Source organism: Miniopterus natalensis, chromosome 12, assembly GCF_054644295.1.
Source record: "Miniopterus natalensis isolate mMinNat1 chromosome 12, mMinNat1.hap1, whole genome shotgun sequence".
Lineage (NCBI taxonomy): Eukaryota > Metazoa > Chordata > Mammalia > Chiroptera > Miniopteridae > Miniopterus > Miniopterus natalensis.
Window position 1 is genome coordinate 53,990,675 of NC_142092.1, and position 21,368 is coordinate 54,012,042.

The window sequence follows — 21,368 nt, forward strand, 5'->3', positions numbered from 1 at the left end:
GGCACAAGATTTCAAAGCCTAAGTTTATGTTTGTGTTTGATTGTGTTGGCACCAACATAACTGTAGCAGACTAATGAGAAAGGAACAGATGCAGACGTGATTTAGGAATGATGAGATTGGACCAAATGAAAGCCAAATGATATCAAATGAAGGTCATGGGAAAGGTGGTTGGAGAACTGAATCCTTAGAACATAGGCTGTCCAAACTCACAAGGACGGCACTACAGCATTCACCACCATCCTCACCTCACTCCTTGTGATCTGGTTTCAGCTAAACAATGTCAGCTGTCTCACTGCATTCGTCTGAACTGTATTGGTTTTGCGACTTCGTTTGCATTTAGTTTGTAAGTGATCACATGGTTGTATAATAGCATATACAATAAAGGGTTTGAATCCAGTTTCACATATGCACATATTTAAGTAACATTATAATAAAAAAAAATTTAATGAACACAAAGGGACCTTAGCATTTTTGTTTTTTTAAAAAAAGGTCCAAGCATTATTCTAGTTTGAGAAACACTACACTGAATTATCTCCAAGGTCCCTCATAACTCTTTGAGTTTAAGAAAGATGATCATTTTGGTTACAGACATGTTAAGCTTCGTTAAGTCAGCCAAGTGAGATGCAGGCTCAGAATTCAGGGGAAAAGGCAGGGCAGGAAACAGATTCAGAAGCCAACTACAAAGAGGTACAGCTAAATCCAAGAGACTAGATGGGATTTGTAAGAGCGTTCAGAGATAGAGAAGCAAAGAGCTGGCACTGAGCTTCAAGGTTTCACCATGCCTTACAGCCTTCACCTTCCTCTGTGGAAAAACACCATTCACCCACGCATTAGAGATGGTCTGCTCAGGATCACTCAAAGAATTACTGTCCCATCCAGGCAGTGAATGGCTTAGAACCCTCCACAGAAATAAAACAAGTGTCTGTTTTATTTTCCTCCAGGCTTGCAGTCAAAGCTGAGAGAGTCCACACAAACACTAAAGGATTCAGTCTCTCTAAAAGCTGGGCCATTAACTCACTTCATTCCCACTGCCCAGCAGTACAGGGCCCCCTTAGGTGCTCTTGGAGAGCCAGGTGGCCCCCGAGGCTGCCATATTCCAGAGATCAAAACTCGGGCCTGGGCACTAGCACAAACCAAAGCAAACATTTCTGCCTGGTGGCAAATCTGCCCACAATAATAAGTGATAGAGCTGCCTGGGCCGCATTCATTCAATTGCTTTGAGCAAACCAAGACTTCCTTTCCTCCTGCCTCCAATGCTCAGCTCAGATTCACGAAGTCAAGCGTGGGAGAAGCCCCCCTTCCCCCGCAAAGAAACCCAAGCTTACTGTTTGTCTTCTTCTGAAAGTGAGGTTCTTCCACAGCAGCAACCTCAACTGAGGCCAGCAAGCCATGTTACCTCGGCTGGCACCACGGCAACCTGAGCGTGGCTGGGCGCCCGTGGAGGCAGTGGCCGGAGCTCACAGCAGGGACGCTGTGGCTGGTCATTAACTGAAAGATAAAGCAGGAAGGGAGAGAGCTGTCAGTTATTGCTGCAAAGCCAGACATTCGCCAATGAGGGCTGTTGCTCCAGCCCCCTCACCTGAGACCTCAATCCCGGGTCTACGTCATGACCGCTTCCCAACAGGCCAGGAGTTGCTGACTTCTGACCTCAGGGTTCTCCAGTGAGTGGGGATTCTGGAGGTTTCCTGGCAGCAGCCTGGGAGCTAGTTGTTGCCATCCTAATCATTTTAGCTCCACTAGTGTGACCATTTGGGGATGAAAACTACACTTACGAAAACAGATTTAAGTGAGCAATCTGAAGCAGTCAAAACAGTGAGGTTGGAGGTGGCAAATTGGAATCTCCATTCTCTTAAGGAAATGGCCTCCCCTCACATAAAATGTCAGCAGCGTTCATAAAATGTGCTTTGAACCTGGAGTAATTTATGCTATTCCCTGAAATTCCCTGCAGACCACATTTTCATCTGGCCACAGAGTGGAGTCGTTCAAATGATAAATGGCACCACTGACAAAGCAGTTTCCCAACCTGGAAAGCCACAGCGTGTCTTAGATGACTGTGAATAAGCACCGAGGAAATGCTACCGACACCTGGCTCCCAGGTGGTGAGGACAACCCCAGAGCTGTGTGTCTGTGGAAAGAAAACAGCATCCCGTGGAGAAACAAGTCAGCTAAGGCAGGCGGGGAACAGCGCCTGTGCAACGGACAAGCTCCCACTGTCCAGACATCTGCACCCCTGGCCCTGCTCCATCCGCACCTGCACAAAGGGCCAGCTGCTCCTTGTCAGGTGTCACAGGTGCCTCCTTGGAGGACTGTTTCGCCATGCTACGAGAAGTGGAGGCTCTCGTAAACAGGAAATACAATGCTTCTACATGTCCCCACTGCCCACACAACTGTGCTCACTGAATGCTGGAATACTCCCAAATAGTCATACTACAGTAGGAAGGGCAGAAAACCGAAAAGTGGAAGAAGAAGGGAGGGAGACACAGGATAAAGTTAGGCCCCGCTGGCAACTCCGCAGCCATGAATGCTCAGCAGAAACCAGCTTTACTTCTTAAACGGCTGTTAGTCACTGGTGGTCTGGGGGGGAGCAGAGGTGGGAGTGGGATATGAGGCGTGAGGGACAGGGAGCAGAAAGAGCTAAGAATGTAGTGACCACTTGTGGATACAAAACAGAGCAGTAGACTACAAGTCCATGAGTCCAAATCAGATCTCAACGCAAAGGTCAACTCTAGTAGGATCGTACCCTTTTGTCCCCCACTCCACAAAGACTCGGATTAAAAAATTCTAGAGAAGAAAAGAGAGGGGGAGGGGGTATGGAGTATCTGTGTAGACCGAATGACCCATTCATTCCTTATTATTCAAATTCATTCCTTGACAGTCCAACAAATCAGGAATTCTCTGAAATATTCGAGAATTAGGAGATTTATCATTTACTTGGCAAACTGCAAGAAAGACACAGACACCCCCCCCCAAAGGTTCTCAGTCCAAAAAGAGGAAGAGTTAAACCAGCACTGAGTTAGTCTGCAAGTTGTTTAAAGATAACTGAGCACAGACAGCCAGAATGCCACTGTGCCTGTAATCCCGAAGCGTTTCCTAAATAGCCTAGGACAGGACTTGCATTCCAGAAACAGTGAAATAAATAATTAGCTAGGTTTTTCTCAAGCAAAAGTTACTACTCTCCAGTAATCGCTTAGTTGATTCAGAAGCTACGTGAATCATTTCAGATTTCCAAGGCAACAATGAGGAGGTGAGAACACAAGTTTGTAATTAAAAAGGGGAAAGTTTAACCTAGTACAAAGAGCCCAGACTTGAACTAGCCCCAGCTTTCCGCCTATATACCCTTGCCCAAGCCTTTACACTCCCTGCCCATCTATTTCCTCATAAGATGGCGATGATAATACCTACCTTGCACAATGTTCTAAGGATTAAGTGAGATAATATAAGTAAGTTCACAATACAGTACACAGCACATTATATGTGCCAAAGAAATAAGTTCCTTTCTCCTAACTTATCTTTCTCTGTTCTATTGGTACCCTCTAGTGCAGAAATGGTTATATGCTGTCCAGACATTCTTTTCTAGTCCATTATTTCTAGCAAACCCATCGTGGGTGTCTGGAAAGGTAGGAAGGGCAGAGTAGAAACGCCAAAATATGAGTAGCCTAGTGCTGGAGCACAGAATTTGCCTCCCCTGTACCTGAGAGGAAAATCTCAGAAGGGAAGACATACCCCTCTATAGAAGGTTCATGAGAAGAGAAAGGGCAGGAGGCGATTTGGGGGAGAGTCTTTTCCTAAAATGGGAGTTTCTGTGTCTCCAGATACAAGTTCTGACCCAAGGGAACCTCCAAGGGACACGTGGAGAAGCTTAGCAAGAAGTAGCCCAGAGCGGAGATAAAAGGTTCTGCTCTGGCTTTGCTGGGTGCAAACAGGCAGGCTTCTTGCCCCAATTCCCACCTTGGCATGGCCCTGGCCGCCTACATAATTCCCTCCTCCCACCTCAAAACGCAGTAATCATTGGGAGGAGCAATTCCATCCAAAGAAGTGGACTTGGCAAAGCCCAGATCCCTCTGCTCAGGTAACTGAAGCCAAAGGGACATTTCTACATCAGTTTTCCAAAAAAATCGAGTGAACAAACAAACCAAAAACTATACAGAAGGTAGTACTATGTACTAGATTTCTCAATGTTTCAAAGCTGGTAGTACACTCACTCCTGCCCTTCTGCACATTTCCAGTTACTGGCTGGAAAGGATCCCACTTCACAATCACTGCCAGTCAACAGGCCACTCTCATACCCCATCAGCCACTTCCCTGGGCTCCCTGCCCCTACCCTGAGGATCCAGTTCAATCCTCACTGTAGTTTACCTGGTGCCCCTGGACTCCAGTGTCTCCTCTCTCCACACTCCCCACCTCCTGATGCCCCAGAAAACTTACGGGCTCTGAATGGGCCACTCTCTCTCCTGTCCCTGGGACTTCCTGGCCTGTCCCTTGTCTTGTCAGCCTGGCTAACTCTTCCTCAACCTTAGGTCTCCATTTAGTGTCACTTGGGCAGGATCCTGTCCTTATCACCTCCCCCACACTGACACCTAGATTGGAGCCCCTCCTCGGTGCTTCGTGAGCAGCCTGTTTTCCCTGCTGCATGTCTCCCACATTCTGAGTCTGGGCAGGGGCCATTCCTGTCCCTAGTATGAAAAATAGTACCTGGCATGTAGTAAATGCTCAGGGACTGTTTGCTTAATTAATTAATTAATTAAGAGATGGTCATGAGAAATAGGGTTTCAGAATATAAGGGAGGTGGCATTTCTGGGCCTGTGGTAACCAATTTCTCAAGCTTGATTAACTAATTCAGGCAAATTGTCCCCCGAGGGGAAGCCCTGTGTTCAGCAGGCTTCCACCACACACTTGTGATGGCCACAGAGGACTGCTGAGCTTCCCAGGTGACTCCTGGGGCATCCCGGGAAATGTAATTAAATCTAGGCCTGCTTCCCACAAACAGCTAGTTTACCTAAGCATGGAGCAGGGCCTCCCAAGGCGAATGGAGCCATGAAATATGCTTTTGGCCAAGCTTCATGTTCAAGTCCTACACGCACTCTCTCCAGGTCTCCTTATTAGTCACCCAGTGGATCACCCCTTGTCCAAATTTAACAGCGAGTTCCACACCTGAACCTTCTTTTGTATAGTATGTAACTGGAGGAAGTGACTGTTCAAACTTTGGCCTATTTTTTACAGAAATTTTCACTTCGAATGCCAGATAAAGTTACTCATATCTAGAAAATACAACAGACTACTAAAAGCATAACCTTCTAAAATAAAAGATGCTCAACATCATTAGTGGCAGAGTATTACTTGGCCATAAAAAAGAATGAAATCTTACCATTTGCGACAGCATGGATTGACCTAAAGGGCATTATGCTAAGTGAAATAAGTCAGTGAGAGAAAGAAAAATACCATATGATTTCGCTTATATGTGGAATCTAAAGAACAAAATAAACTAACAAATAAAACTGAAACAGACTCATAGACACAGAGAACAGACTGGTAGTTGCCAGACGGGAGGGGCACTGGGGGACTGGGTTAAAGAGGTAAAGGGATTAAGCATAGATTGGTACTTACAAAATTGGCATGGGAAATAAAGTACAGCATAGGGACTATCGTCAATAATATTGTAATAACTATGTATGGTGCCAGGGAGGTACTGGAAATATCAGGGGAAACACTTTGTAAAGTATATGATTGTCTAACCACCATGCTGTACACCTGAAACGAATACAAAATAATGTTGAATTGCAAACTATAATTAAAAATAAAAATTTTTTAAAAAGAAAAGAAAAAGCAGCCAAAATCCTCCCTCCATTTTTTATTGCTTTTGTAATTGGCCTACAGGTTTTACTTAGGCTAAAAGGAGAAAACCCAAGGAAAACTGGGTTTAGTTGTTCTAAAAAAAAAATTTAATTAAAAAAAAAAAAAAATCAATGGTCTACCACCATACAGCCACTAGAACTACTAGAATTTTTTAAATTTTAAAGTGTTAGAGAGTATGTGGAGCAACAGGCTCTCTCACACACTGCTTGTGGGAATGTAAAATGGAACAGCAACTTTGCAAAACAGTTTGGCAGTTTCCTGTAGTTACCCACAGACTGAGAATACAGCCCAGCCATCCCAACCTAGGTATAATAGAGGCCCCTTATCCGCAGGGGATCTTAACAGCAGTAACTAATAATAAAGCAGGGAAACTGCAACAATATATTGTAGTAAAAGTTCTGTGAAAAGTTCTGTGACATTATTAAAATAAGGGTGACTTGAACACAAGCACTGCAATAGGGTCAGTTGATCTGGTAACCAAGATGACTACTAAGTGACTACCAGGAGGGGAACATATAGAGTGTGGATACACTTGACAAAGGGATAATTCACGTCCCAGGCAGGACAGAACAGGATGGTGCAAGGTTTCATCATGCTACTCGGAATGGCATTTAATATTTTTGGTCCGAGGTTGACTGCGGGTATCTGAAACCACCGAAAACGAAACCACAGATAAAGGGAAACTACTGTATTTACCCAAAAGAAATGACAGCATTTGTTCACATAACTGTACATGAGTTTTTGTAGAAGTCCTTTACAGAACAGCCCAAACTGAAAACCACCCAAACGTCCATCAAGCAGTGAAAAAATTAGTGGAATACTACTCAGCAATCAAAAGGGAAAAACCACCGATACATGCGACACAACGGATCTATCTCAAAAGCCTCATGCTAAGAGAAATAAGCCAGACACGATAAACGACACACCGTACGACTCCACTCCCGTTTCACATTCTGCAAAGGTGAAACAATAGGGACAGAAATCAGATCAGCAGTGGCAGTAGGTACGGGTGGGGGAAAGGCAAACTGTAAAGGGGCACAAAGTGGTTATATAACTATTTCCATTTATCAAAACTCCCCGAACTAGACACTTAAGAAGGATAAACTTAACTGTATGTAAATTATGTATCAATAACCTGACCCCAGCCCCTGAACCAGAATAAAAACTTGCCTTCTATTATAATAATTAACATCCTCCACAAGTCAAGTCCCACACCTTGGAAGATCTAAAGCTCATTACTGTGATTCCCTAGGAAGGTGAGTAATGAATAAAATACTCACCACCTACTCACTCAGCACACTGCAACCGTATCTTTACAAGGCTCCCGTTCGCCATGACCAATATTTATTGCGTCCCTGTTGTGTGTCAGGCACTGTAGCAGGTGCCAGCGATTCAGCAGTGAGCAAAAGCAGCAAAGTTTCTGCTCTCAAGGAACTTCTGCTCTAGCAAGGCAATGGAGACTAGACAAACAGCGGGGGGTTGAGGCACAGGCGGAGGGAATAGTGAAGGAAAATAAAGCAGAGTAGGGGGACAGATACTGAGGGGGGCGGGTAACTCCTTTCTAATGACGCACCCTGGAGACAGTGAATGAGAGGGTAGGCCATATGCTTCTTGTAAAAGGGTCACCTGGGGCCGGGGCTGCAGATTCTTTTCACATTTCCTTAAACCAAAATCGGAAATGCCAGGCAGACTCAGTGATGCTGGCAAAAGAAAAACATATCCGTTCACAGGAAGCTGGTTGAAGGGGGAAATGATGACCCCAGTCGGCACCTACCGCACTGCTCCCCCCCCATCCCCCCCCAAAGCAGTTGGTCCTTTTGGACGGCACGTGTAAGTTTCAAAGAGAGTAAGGAAAATAAAAAAGGAGAGGGAAGAGGGAGACATGCTAAAAACACAAGGTAGGAGGGTGAGGCTTTTTCCCCCCACTTGGCAAAGCCAAAAAGAAAAAAACAGGAACTACTTCCCCTGACTGTCTTTTCCTTCTAGAGGGAAGCTGAACTCGAAAGCCAGAGGGCATGGCCTCACATGCTCCCAGTGTTCTTGCAGAAAGGAAAGAGTCAGCCGACCCTCTTCTTACTGCACAGACTAAGAGTTCCTGGTAGCAGCGCAAACATGAGCATTTTTTCCCTTATTACATTTCCTTCAACATTAAATCTTATATTGGCAGGTAGAGAGAATTCAATGGGGTTTTGGAGACCCGGTCTCACCACAAACATGCTCCAATCTTACAAAGAAGCTGAAGCCCCCCCAAAAGTAAGTGCCTTGCCCAGAGTCACCCAGTAGCATAAGAGCTGGCCCCTAGGTTTCTCAGGGAAATAACTTTTCAACAACTGTTACATGTCCTCTCCCACTACGATATTTCTTACAACAGTTTGTTCTTCTGAATAGTTCCTATGCCCAGAATGTGCAGTCAGCGACTGATTTTCATCCATCAAAACAGTGGTTTTATGACAGCTATTTCTCTAAACTCCAGATTAATTAATAAGTGTGTGTGTGTGTTCTCTGTCAGGCAAATTTCCACGTGGTTACCAGAAGTGAGATAGAAGTTGAAATTCCTGACACCTGTCAGTGTCTCTCTAGATGGAATCGTTCCTAGATGTCACCTCGATAAACAGCTAGCCAGTAACCAACAATGCAGGAGGGAGATGTAAGGCAGAATTTAACTATATCACATATGAACTGAAAATGTGTTGGTGCTAGAGCTCAGATGATTGCCTACTCATGATATGTGGGTACAGAAGCAAGAATTATAGATGTTTGTGCACCTCACCTCCAGAGAGATGTGGAGGGTCCTGCAAGCCCAACAGGGCAAGAATGCTTTGGAAAAGGTTTGTTCTTTAATTGCTTCTGAGCATCTGGCTCTGGCTCAGTAGCCACATTCAGGAAAAAGGCTAATGAGGTTACTGAAAGTCAGAAGACCAGGCTGGAAGACGCTCTCTGCGCCCATGACTGAGGACAGGACGTGGCTGCTACAGTGGTAAGAGGGGATTCTGAGTCATCTTGTGATTTCTCCCAGGCTGACTTACCAGCTTTATTAAGCCTGAAGCTAATCTAACTGCCTCGGTTTAACTTTTCTGGCCTCCAGTTGCTATTGAGCTCTCTAGCCTTAAGGCCATCCTTGCTAACCCTTACAGGCTACCACCCCCACACCCCTCCCACACCCTGCACACTCCCCACCATCCTGGGGACCCACAATTTCAGTGAAACTGCCCTATGTTGCCATTAGGCCCTTAGAGGTCTGCAGAAAGACTGTGAGCTGGTCCTCAGTCACCCATGAAATTTTGTTCTACTTAAATTATAACATAGTAAAATACTCAAATTTGAGGCGGCAATAGGTGTAAGAAGTCCTCCAAAAATAAAATGAAACCATTCTATCACTGCATAAGAATTCTATCATTCTAGAAGAGACTATGCTATTGTGCTACCCAGTTCAATAATACAGATGCAGTGAATTTGATCAATTCCAGCACTCTTTTAGAGGGACTTTTTTGAAATTACCAAATGCATCACATTTACTTGGTTATTAGTAGCAATAAGTTTACAGATAACTGCACACTCTTCTTTTACCCTACCCTGGGGCACATTCTTCAATTTCCTGGACAAAATTATTTGCTAATAGCTAATGTTCAAGAGGAAGCTATGAAATAAGTACATAAAAACTAAACGTGAGAGGAGACCCATGAATACCATACCAATCCATAACTGACTTTTGACGAGCATAATTTCTCACGCGTCAATGATTCTATTTTAAAGGAGACCCAAAGATTCATACCTTATTCCTATCATGTCACTGATATCTGTGCACCCAAAGACCCTACTGAGCACTCAGCACTGCAGTCTCGCCCTGCTAAAACAGTCTCGCGACTTCCAAAACAGTCAAGGGCCAGGATTGCTGGAAGCAAATCTGTCCTGTGACCAGGTTCTTGTTTCCTCGTTGTAGAACTGTGGAGAAATTCTAACAAAGTGTTAGAGATAGCCCTTCTCCCCCTGCCGGTATCTGCTAAACACACACAGAGCAACCTTCAAAGGAAGGCTTCATCAAACAATGCAATTATTTCCCTTTTCCCTGGCCAGGGATACACAAAACATAGGAAAAAGAACCTTTCCCCTAGAAAAGAAATCAATCCATCCTAGAAAAAAAAGAAAATTCAAAACTTTTCAACCACAGTCAAAATGCCAGAATAAGTGGGGCCTGCAGGGAAGGAGCTACTGAAGTCATCAACACTCTGAGCTATAGAAACAGAAGCAAAAGAGCCCCCCCCCCCCCCCCCCAGTCCTTCACTTGCAGAAAGACTTTGATTGGGTAACGTTCCCTGCTGTTGTAGGCAGGTTTTCCAACAGAATTTTAGAACAAAAGGCTTAGTGACTGTATCACTGTATCAGCAAAAACCATTTTGTTTGCCTTAAAGGGTCAAGTCTCCAGACAGTCTGCCATCTCCCAGCCTAAAGGGTTTATTTTTATAAAAAGGCTCAAAGGATTTGGGGGACAGACAACCCCAAATCTCTCCACTGCCTTCCCCTTCGTTTGGCCCTGTGCTACCATGCAGCAAATGCCCCCAAACACCCTGAACTCTTTTTATTTTCTTGAATTAACTGGCCCAGTGGAAAGAAGGGAGGTTCTGGAGTCAGAGAAAACTGGGTTTGAATCCTGACTCTGCTACTCAGCAGCTCTGGGACCCTAGGGACTCTGAGGCCCTTTCCATGAAACAGAACTAGTAATGTATATAAAACATTTCGCCAGTTCCTGGAGCAGAGCAGGTATCCAGTAAACGGAAGCTATTCTGATTAGTGTGGCTGACTTCACAGGCCAAAGCACTCACCAAGGGTGGGGTACAGAGTGGGTGGTTTATTAAAGGAATCTCTCTTCTATCGCCTTTGTCCGCAGAAGGTACTATTTCCCCCAAAGGCCTTTCCAGAACCAACTGAAGATCTTTCCAGTGCCCAGCTCAGTGAGAGATGTGAAAGGATTATCCCGGTATTCTGGTGCCACTTTTGCCACTGTTTTACCATAAAACCCCCTTTTGGTGGCCCCCGCTGCTCACTTATATCATTCGCTCCACACTCATGGAAGTCAGCTCCCACTTTCCACACCAGGCACACTGCCACCTTCCTTCAAGCCTTTAGCACCTGGGTTTTCCTCTCCACCCCACTTCCTCCAGCCCCTATGTCAATTATCTATTTGCAATCTGGGCCTTACAGTTCCTCCATCTTTTCAGCTCTCCCTACAATCTTCTCCTTGGACCAACTCATCAGGTGGGCCCTGCAAACCTGTAAGTCACGCGCGGCCAGCTAATGTGCCTCAGCATCTTCTGGTTCCCTGCCACGCTGAGCCCAGCGCCCGGGAAGACTCGCTGCTCCGTAAACATTTGGAGAACGAAGCCCTCTGAAGTCAGACCACCGGGATGGGAAAAAATAATTAAAACAGGTTCACTACAGTAACAAATCAGAAATTTCATTAAAAGTAAAGGTTCGGGTAGCCTAAAACCATGACAAATTTTCCAGCTGCGTTCAAAGAAACACAAGTTCAGGCAGGCATGCATTTAATCTGGCTTTCCTCAAAGCCGCTCTAATTTGTTGGAAAGGACATTCATTTTCATTGATTTCACGTGAGCAAAGGAGAACCTGTAATTCGCTACCCCGAGGCTGTAGAACCCTTGGAAACATGCCAGCTAATATGCACACCTCCCCTAGGGGCTCAACCCTGAACACCAGAACTGTCAGCCTGGGTCAGGAACACTGAGCTCTGAAGTCATGGGCTCAAGGCAAGAACTCGCTTCATGAAGCACACCAACACCTGAATACAACCTTCTGCCTCAACACTTTATTCCCTTTACTTTGGCCAAAACCAGTTCTCTAATCTCCAACCTCTTGTCCAGTTCTAGCTCACAGAGCCTATGACCAAGCCCAGGGGCCTTCTTCAGAAGGTCTTCTTTCACCAGCCAGCTCTTCAGGACTGCAGGCTATGTCATGTGTCCCCGATACCTGTTTCTGCAGCCTGGCGAGGACAAGTTAACTAGGTAGGTGAGGGTTTAGTCAGGGTTCCTGAGCAGTCAGAGGGGCACAGGACCTAAGCCCCACCCTCCCAACCAGATAACCGAACTCCCCGGTGATTTTCTGTGCGAGATTAGAAAGTGCTCAAGGAAAGATGAAACTACCCTATGGACTGGAACTCCTGACAGCCTGCTTTTTTCAACTGTGGCTTTATAGTGGCATTTAAAAGTTCAAACAACTCAATCTCCCAAGGGACCATGTGCTAAGTGTCTACATCAGGAGAGTATCAGGGAGTCCCCAAATGGAGCTCCACCTAAGGACAGAATGTCTCGCTGGTCTCTGCAGCCTCCAGGGGCACGTCCACTCCCCTTAATGGAGGCCATCTGAACCAAGCATCAAACAACCCTCCATTTGCTCCACAAGGGAGAAAGCCACCAGGATCATGTGAACTGTGACTAGAGTTAGAAGCTAGAAAATGGTATAATTCCCCTAAATTTGCAAATCCTGCAAAAGAGCTGACAACTGAATAAACACTACTTGACCAAAGGCTTTCTTTGTCTAGACCTCAAGGTCCTTACTACAATTAACACAATCATTAAAGTTAAAAAAAAAAAAAAGAAAAAAAATCCTGCCTTGAATCACAGTTAATCTAAACCAGCCAAAGTCAACAAAGGGTTTTGCACTTTTGCATAAAGGAAAGTTCCTAGGAAAGACTCAACCTTCAGGACTTCTGTGGAGATTTCTTTCCAATTCGAAACTACAACCAAAGAGCAATTTTTATTTGAAAGAGGAAAAAAAAAATCCAGCTGAAAACCCCCTTAATATTCATACTGGGCCAACAGAAAGAATAAATAAATGAGGCCAGTCCAATAGTCAAGGATTCAGGGTCCAGTTTAAGCTGAGAAGGATAGACTTCTGTAGACGCAATTTCTTTTCTCTCTCCTAAAAGGACACTGTAAATATTATCCAAAATTCTGGTATAAAGAAGCCTGGATTAAAAAGGCAAGAAGAGGTCAATATTTTAATTTCCAGCCAGTGACAGCTTGCGAGTGAATCTCTGCAAGCCATTCTACCACTCTGAGCCACAGAACAGAAAACACATCTTGGGCTGCACTAGATGATCTCCTGAGTCTAAGAAAACCGCCTGGAGTTTGGGTATCAGACCTGAGTTTGAGTCCCTGGCTCTGCCATTAAGTGAAATGTGTACACCATGAACACGTTATTTAACTTCTCTCTGTATGTGGTGCACCATCTGAAACATGGGGTCACCTCAGCATCTCCCCAAACGCAGGAGAGTTCGGCAAGATGAATTTAGGCGGTACTTAGAAGATTTTAGGAGATGGACAGGCACAGGATTGAACACCCACTCCCATAATGAGAAAATTTTGTTCTTTTCAGCACTTCTTTAGCCTTTATAAAAATTTTATTACATTAAAGAGAACGGTTTTGTTTGGTCTTCTCATGAACACCTCTTTCACACAGGCTAATTTCCCTTTTTTTACAAAGTAAGAGCAAGTCTCAGGGTCAGCTAGTGCCTTCGGAAAGCAATTTTATAGACAGACTGTTTAAAAAATAATAATGTGGTTTTTATTTTAATGATTTTTTTAGATTACCTTCTATTTGAGGCAGCTGACACCGGTTTCCAATTGAGAAGACCAGTATACGGCTAACTTTTAGAAATATATTGGTGATTACAAAAATGTGACTCAATTTAAATAACCTGAGTGGCTTATATGCCGCCTCTCTCAGGGTCACAGTGGAGGTTAAGTGAGGAATGTAGGGAAGGCCCAGGCCGTGCTGGGCTCTCATCTACCCATGGTCTGCGGGGACAATTTCGGTCAGTGAGCAACAGAAATAGAGGGTACAATGCAAACAGAAGCAACCGCTGAGGATGGTTTTCAGTGAGTTTTCAGAACAAGGAGCCAAGAAATAGCAAGAAGGTGTTCTTACGGTAGAAGTCAGAGGAAACCTGTAGAGGGAGATTCCGTTAAACGGTTATTGAGCCACACTACGTGCTAATCACTGCTGAGAAAACCAAGTGCAGTTCCTTCGAGCGTGCCTCATAATCTAGGACCAAGCTGTCAAGAATGGTCAGAGTCTTATTTCAAAGAGCCTTGAATGCCAAGCGAGAGGTCGTTATGGCGGCAGATCCTTAGAGTCTTGACATTTGTTCAGCACCTAGTCCTTTACATAGTGTTTTTTGAAAAAGATTTGCTGAACAAACGAATTTCAGTTCAATGGTATTTTTTGTATATTAACACATTTAACTTATATATTCATATATAGTAAATATTCTAGATTCCTCTTCCCTTCCTCTTCCAGTGCCAGAGATCACACCTCACTCCAGCAAAGATAAACTGCCACCTCCATCACAAGGACCTACCTCTGGGAGTGGAGAAGGGTCTACGGGTCGATCTAAACTTACTAGTCTGAGTCTTCATTTCTCTCTGCCTTTCCGAGGAAGGCTGCTCCCTCCATCAGTACTCCCTTTATGTCAAATGTGTATCCTCTAAATACCAGAGAGAATCCATTTCAAACTGCCATACCCTTGGAGACTTGTTTTCGTTCAAGCTTGACTTGATTCTTGGCAAAGACAGTTATTCCCAGCCTGGCATCCTATAGGAATCATGCAGAGCAAGCGGAAATAAGGGTGTGAAAGCCAGACAACTTAGCAGCTCCTTTCTCCTCCCGTGCCCCCCACACCCCTAGTCCTGAAACTTCGTTTCTTTTTCTACCTTCTTCTTCTATCTACTCCTAATTTATTATGTTTTCTGAAACCACAAATTCATGGCAATGCTTTAGAAAGCTTTGTGTCTTGTCCACCTACTCCAATGAGTCTTCTGAGACTTAGAAATGTCCTCATAAGGTTAGTCCGGTCCTCTAGGATGGACATGGACATTCCTTCCTTGGAGAATGAGTCTTAGGAGTCAGTTAGCTTTTCTTTTTATCACATATCGGCTTCACAGGACTGCAATATAAGTACAAGGAGCCAAACCTACACCCAAAATGGAGATGTCCAGGATGGAGAGCCTAAATGAATATTTTATTCCGGAGAGACTCTGCAAGTGGTGAAGCGAAGGTAAGAACAATGTCTCACTGTCTCCCTACATCATGTTTGCTCTGTTGACATTTATTGAGACGAACTAACTCCTTTGCACTTCAGGTGAGAATTTCCTTCTGGTTCTACGATGCAAGTCTTCATCTACCTAATGCACATAAGTCGGCAATTTCAACAGCTTTCTTTCCTTCTTCCTCTCCTCCCATCACCTTCCTTTCTTCCATCATTACTCTCATGGGGAGTGCTCGTATGCATTCCCTGGGCGTTTCCCCTCTACCTCTCAAAACCTGTTGCACTAAAGTCCCTCAAGACACAACTCTGAGCAGCTCCAATCAAAAGATCAGCATCCTTTTTCCTAAATACAGACCTAGAGTTAGAGGTTGTAAAAACTTGAAGGGATCCTTAAAAGTCAAGTATTTCAGCCTCTTTTACTTTATAAACCAAGAACCTAAGTCTCAGAAAAGTAAAATGACTTGCCCAAGGTCACATGGCTCCTTTGTAGGCTACTGGAATTATATGCAAAGTCTAATTATATGTAAAATTGTAATTCTATGTAAAACTTGGAGTGTGTATGCCTATGAATACTTTTTCTGAAGAGAGAATATATAGTTTTCATCAGATTCTCAAGGTAGTCAAAAATTGTCACCTAATAAATACTCCTTGGAAGTTTAATTTGCCATCGAAAATGCTGCAGTTTTAAACACACATACACATACACATACACAGAGAGAGGGAGAGAGAGAAAATGAATGAATAAAAGATCCTATAAATAAAGGTTATTTTGGTGTTAAGTATTTAAATTCTAAATTACTTAGTGAATTACCTCATCCTTATTTTTAAAATAAATTAATGTGCAAATCAAAGTACATGACTTAAATGTCACAGTCTATAGCACTTTCTCAGATCACAGCTGCCTCAAAAAGAGAAATGAAACTGAATGGAATCAGAATTGTTTGTTCTACAAAGATAGCTGGTCTAGATAATTTAAGTATGTACTAAAATTTCTCAATCATAAACCTAACCTTAACTACAGTTATTTTTCAAATAATTCTATTTCTAATGCTTTTCTATAATTATCCCATCATTTTAATTCATCTTTTACCTAGGAAACAAACATGTTTCCCATTCTCTTTGACTCACTCAAGTCACCGTTTCCTGCCCACCTTCCATTCCCTGTATCAAGGGGGCTGAATTAAGGACTGGGGAGAGTGAATCAAAGACCTCCTCCTGGAGACGTACCCACTCAAAAGGAAGAAAAATGAATGCTAACGATTTCAAGACACAATTAAGTACATGACGAGAATAGCGCTGCAATCCAATCAGATGGAAGTAAAAAAGAGAAAGGGATAATTAATTTTAACTCTGTTGGCAAGGAGGAGTGAATCCACAAGAGTTTATGGGAAGGATGGCATTTAAATCAGGTCTTAAAGTAGGTTTGTCCAAATGAAAAGAGACAGGATTTCAAAGTTTATTTTGTATTAGGATCCAAGTCTTATGTGTCTTCATTTGTTGTTAGAGTAAACGCTCTTTAATAGGGTTTATCTTCTCAAGATAGTGCGGAGTAAGGAAGGCTCTATCTAAAAACAATTTTACATATGAGATTTTCATTCTCTGGCTTCAAATATTTCTAAAACATACCTCTCCAACAATCTATGCTGGTTATCTAACCAGGGAACTATTTTCAGATGAAAATACCGATCCACTCTTTGCTTCTTGTTGGTACTTCAATTGTCAGTCTTTGATATTTTGACAGGTCCTTTCCCTGATATGATAAATTCATGGAAACCAAACTGCCTGGGATGCAACCTCAGCTCCACTACTCACAAACTCCATGATCAGGCTACCTAACCTGTCTATACCTCAGTTTCCCTTTGTAAAAATACCCACCTTGTGTGGTTCTCATGAGAATGAACTGAATTATTATACGTAAAATGCTTAAAACAATCCAGCATACAGTAAATCAAGAATATAACTGTTTTGACCAAGAAGAAATGTTTCCTAAGAGTTTACTGCTAACTTGCTACACCAATTTAATAACAAAAAAAGTTTCCCATCCTATTTCACTTTTATAAAGCAGACTTTGAAACTGTATTTACTTTCAGAGAAACATGCCTTAAGAAAAGGCTAAATTTGGTTCCTAGACAGTAATGGCACTAACAGAGAAATAGCTCATTTCAAAGAGTCCACAACACAATTAAGAATAGAACAGGCAGGAATTGTATTGTATTAAAGGCAATTTAAAAAATAATTCAGCGAAGTTAGGATTGACAGTTAAACTAATAGCTCTCTTCTCTTTTTCTTTTGTTCCTTATACTTTTTTTTCCTGTAGAGAGGGAGGGAGGGGGAGAGAGAAGGAGAGGGAGAGGGAGAGGGAGAGGGAGGGAGAGAGAGAGAGAGAGAGAGGGAGAAACACTGATCCACTTACCCTTACGCACCCCGACCAGAAACTGAACCGAAACCCAGGTGGGTGCCGACAGACAAACGAACCCGCAACCTTTTGGTACATGTGACGATGCTCCAACCAACTGAGCCACCCAGCCGGGGCTGTTCCTTATAACTTCACAGCCAAATACTCTGTCATTCTCTTTTCTGTGCATCACACGGGGAAGCCTTTTGAGGTCATATACCTACTCACAAAGGCTGAAGCAACAGTTCACTTTTCATTTTAAACCAATAATCTGAGTTGAGTAAATCTTGTCTGTACTTTCCATGGTGTTGCAATCCCTATGCAACCAGTGTCCCAACAAGCTGAAGAGAATTTGGCTGACCCACTCAGAAACAAGGGAAATGTGATACAGGCTGTAGATTCTGATAAGGGCTTAGCAGATGAACATACCAGAACACAGTGAGCATCCTTGGAAAGTCCTCTGCCAGCAGCAGCTGTAGGACCTCACTGCTTAGTACGAGAGTTAAAGAACTTGAGCTCACTGGCCGAGTTCAAATCTTAGCTCTGCCACTTGCAAGATGTGGGGTCAGGGTCAAGTATGTTAACCTCTCCATTTCTTAAGCTACAAAATAGGAATAATAAATCAGTCTGTTGTAAAGATTAGTGTTTGAAAAGCATTTGGAACAATGCTTGGCACACAGTGCTCTGTGTCTATTAAATAAACATTCAATAACTTCGGCATTTGTGATTATCTCCACATGCAGATATGAAGAGGGTCTCAGCTTCTGCGTAGGTCCTCTCCCCGAAGAGTTCAATAAAACACATTTTCAAAAAGATCACTTAAAATTTGATGCTAGAGTAATTGACCATTAAGGAGCATTATATATAGGCATTATTTCTTTAGTACCCAGATAGTAAGTGAAAATGTATTTGGATTTGAGAGTAGTGTAGAAATGCAAAAACCACATGTCCATTGGTATTTCCTAGATCTCCAAAAGGTTCATAATTAGAGTCTAAAGCAATGTCCATTTATTTTAGGAGCTAAAAGTTGAAATCGTGTACATACTAACAATTTGCAATCACTACAAATACAGCATAAGCAACTTGCTTTACGGGAGGGAAGATCCCTAAAAAAAAAATTTAACTCAAAAAATATTCCAACTTCCCTCCATATAAGGTAACTACTACTGAAGATAAAGAGCAATGTTGCTGTTTCATTAATTTTTAATAATGTAAACACTGAGACTTCCTAGAGCAAAGGTTTAAAACAAGCCCCAATCACCCTTTTCCAATCCTAATCAGTCTCACATGAACCATAACCATGCCCTAAATCAAAATGTGTCCAGTGTCTACCATAGGCCTCCATTTATATGTAAATCAAAATACTTGTAAAGGTTGAGATTGCAACGCTCACCTGGAGGGGAGACACACATACCACCAGTGTCTCCTTCACAAATGTGTCAGGCTTGTCTTTGCAAGGGGGGCCGTGAATTATTCTGACTACACGCATGGACTGTGGTCATCACTCAGGTTGGGCACCAATTCTACTGCTTTTTCTCAAGTGGATACTGATTTGCTCTGTGTATCCAATGTTTTCCAAATTCTCCCTATCGTGAATTATTTTAACGCTTTATAGGCGCATTTGGGGAACGGGCTGACACTGGAAACTCTGTCCTTGAAAATGATTATGCCATCTGAAGAGGTCCTACTCCAGAACATTTCCATGCTTTCACACTTTCTTTGATTGGGGGGGGGGGGGGGGTCTCAACAGAATGATGGGAACAACAGAAAGCCTCCATTATTTTTGTGGTAGGTATGAGAAAAACGTGCTGAAATAAAAGGGGAGATGAGAAATTAAGCACTTTTTTTAGTTGAGATTTAAGTTTTGTCTGAAAATAAGATCAAAACAGGTTTGGGTCCCCAACTACTGTTAAAAGAACCAGTAAAACTTGGCTTTTGAACTTGGAAAATTTAGTGAGTTGGGGCGGGAGGTGGAAATCCGGCCTTAAAAAGTGACTTGCTGATTTTCATCACCAAGGAAGTTTTTTTAAATACCAAATTTGTCCTCTATTACATGAATGTATATACCACCAACTCACTTTGCGAGGTGTCACTGAAAAGCCTGGGTTTTAAATGATGCAAAAGACAAGGGTCAATTACTTTCAGTGCCAGAAGCTTCTCCCACCCCCCACCCCCAACCTCCTTTTAAAAAAAACTCTTGTTTATGTACTTCTTTCTAATAAAGGCTGAAAAAGAGGCACCGACACACAACCCTGACACTGGCCCACGCCCCCAAAACCTTCCCAATTACCAACGGTCTGGGAGTCAGGAAACAATCTAACAAAAAACAGCCAGCAGGGCTTTCGCCTGATCCCCCAGGTTTCCTCCTTCACGGGGTGTCGGTGAGAACCCGCGAGTACCGCGCCCCGCCGAGCCCGCCCCGCTCGGGCCCCGAGGCCGTTTCGCCAGCCGCCCGGCCAGGCGGCGCTGCGGGCCGGTCCCCCGGGGCGCCGGCAGCGCGAGCCCAGCCCCCCACCCCCGCGGCGAAGCCCGGCCCAGCCGCCGAGCTGCCAGCGCTGCGCCGCCCGCCGGGGTTACTCTCGGTCATTCCGCCGCCGCGTCTCGCCCCAGCTTCTCCATCCCCGCCTGGCCCTAGGCTGCCCCCAGAGACGAGCAGAAAGGCAGGACGACTGCTGGGGCGGGGGCGCAGGGGAGCGGGCACCTCAGCTCCAGGTGTCCGCAGGCTGTCCTACTAAGTCTTCTGTTTTTAAAAATAACAAAACTCGTCCATCCCGTTGCGCCAGGGACACCGGCTCTGGAGAGCGCACGGAGACCCGAAGCAGGACCCGCAAGTCAAACAAAGCCCGTGGGGCCTCAAGGGAGCGGGACCGCCACAGACCCCACTTGGGACGCCTCCCAGTCGAGTTCTTAGGGACCAAGAACGCGCGGTCCCGTCCGAGGGCGCACGGGGCGGTCCCCAGGTCAGAGCCCGGAGCAGCTTCTGAAGAACGGACTGGGGAGTGAGGGCAGGCGTTCATCCCGGGGCGCCTGCAGACCCGCGGCCAGGGGGGTCCCGGCCGGCTCAGGCGCTTCCAAACAAAGGGACGCGCTCGGCGCAGGACCTGCCACTCTCCGCACTCCGGCAGCAGTGCCCCGACACGACCAGGAGCCCCCCAGCCCGCTGCGCCCGGGGACCTGCGCGCGGGTCTCCACTCCCAGGGATGCTCCCCGGGCTCCGCCGCAGGGCGAGCCCGGAGCGGCAGCGCCGCATCTTTGGGTCGCCTGAGCCCGTCCTAGGACGACCTCCCCGCGGTTACGCTACCCCGCACCGAGAGGTGGGCGTGTGGGGGTCCGGACTAAAGTCCCCGAAACCTAGCGCTTCCCAAAGCCTCCGCAGCCCCGAAACAAAACAAGAACCCCTAAGTCACGGGAGAGCCTCTTACCTGGTTTCCACTTTGGGGGTTTTCGTTTCCTTTCCCCACTCCTTGAAAAACCCTTCCGGAGAAGGGAGGGATAAGAGAAAGAACCAGGAGCGAAGCGCCCCGAGAAGCTGCTCCGGGGGCCCTGGCCCACCTGCGCGGGGACAGCGGCGTCGGCTCTGCTCCGCGGGTCCCGGCGCGCTCGGCCTCCCGCAGAATTACCCGGCTTGTGCCGCGACTAGTTCCTTTTATAGATTCGCCGGCGCCGGGCGCGGGGTTACTATCGGTCAGAGCCTGTTCCCTCCCGCTCCCTCCCCGCCCTCCTCGCCCGCATTTGTTTTCGTAGCTCAGTCGCTCCGCAGAAAGCACGTGGAGCCGCGCCCCGCCCCTTAAACCGGCGATGTCCCGCAGCTCCCCGGAGGCTGCGGACCAAAGGTGGGGGCTGGGGGGCGCTGCCCGCGTCGCCGGGTCCTGGGTCTGCGCGCCCCGCCCGCGCCCGCGCCTGGAAGCCTAGGACGAGCGGGAAACGCGGGGCTGGGGACCGCACGGGAGGCTGTCTCTCTCCGCGTTCCTGGCGGCGGCGGCGCTCGTGGAAATCGCTTCCCCCGAACTGCTTTTTCCCCCTTTGTTTGTTACTTTACTCGGTGGCTGGGAACGCGAG

General features: G+C 45.3%; 1 protein-coding gene across 1 annotated transcript in view; it reads right to left on the minus strand.

The window, feature by feature from the left end:
- The window catches only part of ABCA1 (ATP binding cassette subfamily A member 1), a 108,219-nt gene extending 87,357 nt beyond the window's left edge, over nt 1–20,862 (minus strand). Inside the window, exons 1-2 of the mRNA XM_016224992.2 lie at nt 20,732–20,862; nt 1,326–1,488 (exon numbers count right to left, since the gene is read on the minus strand). Of these exons, the coding sequence (XP_016080478.2) occupies nt 1,326–1,391 (66 nt within the window). The 5' untranslated portion in view covers nt 1,392–1,488; nt 20,732–20,862. The remainder of the gene's footprint in view (nt 1–1,325; nt 1,489–20,731) is intronic.
- Between the last annotated feature and the right edge of the window lie 506 nt (nt 20,863–21,368).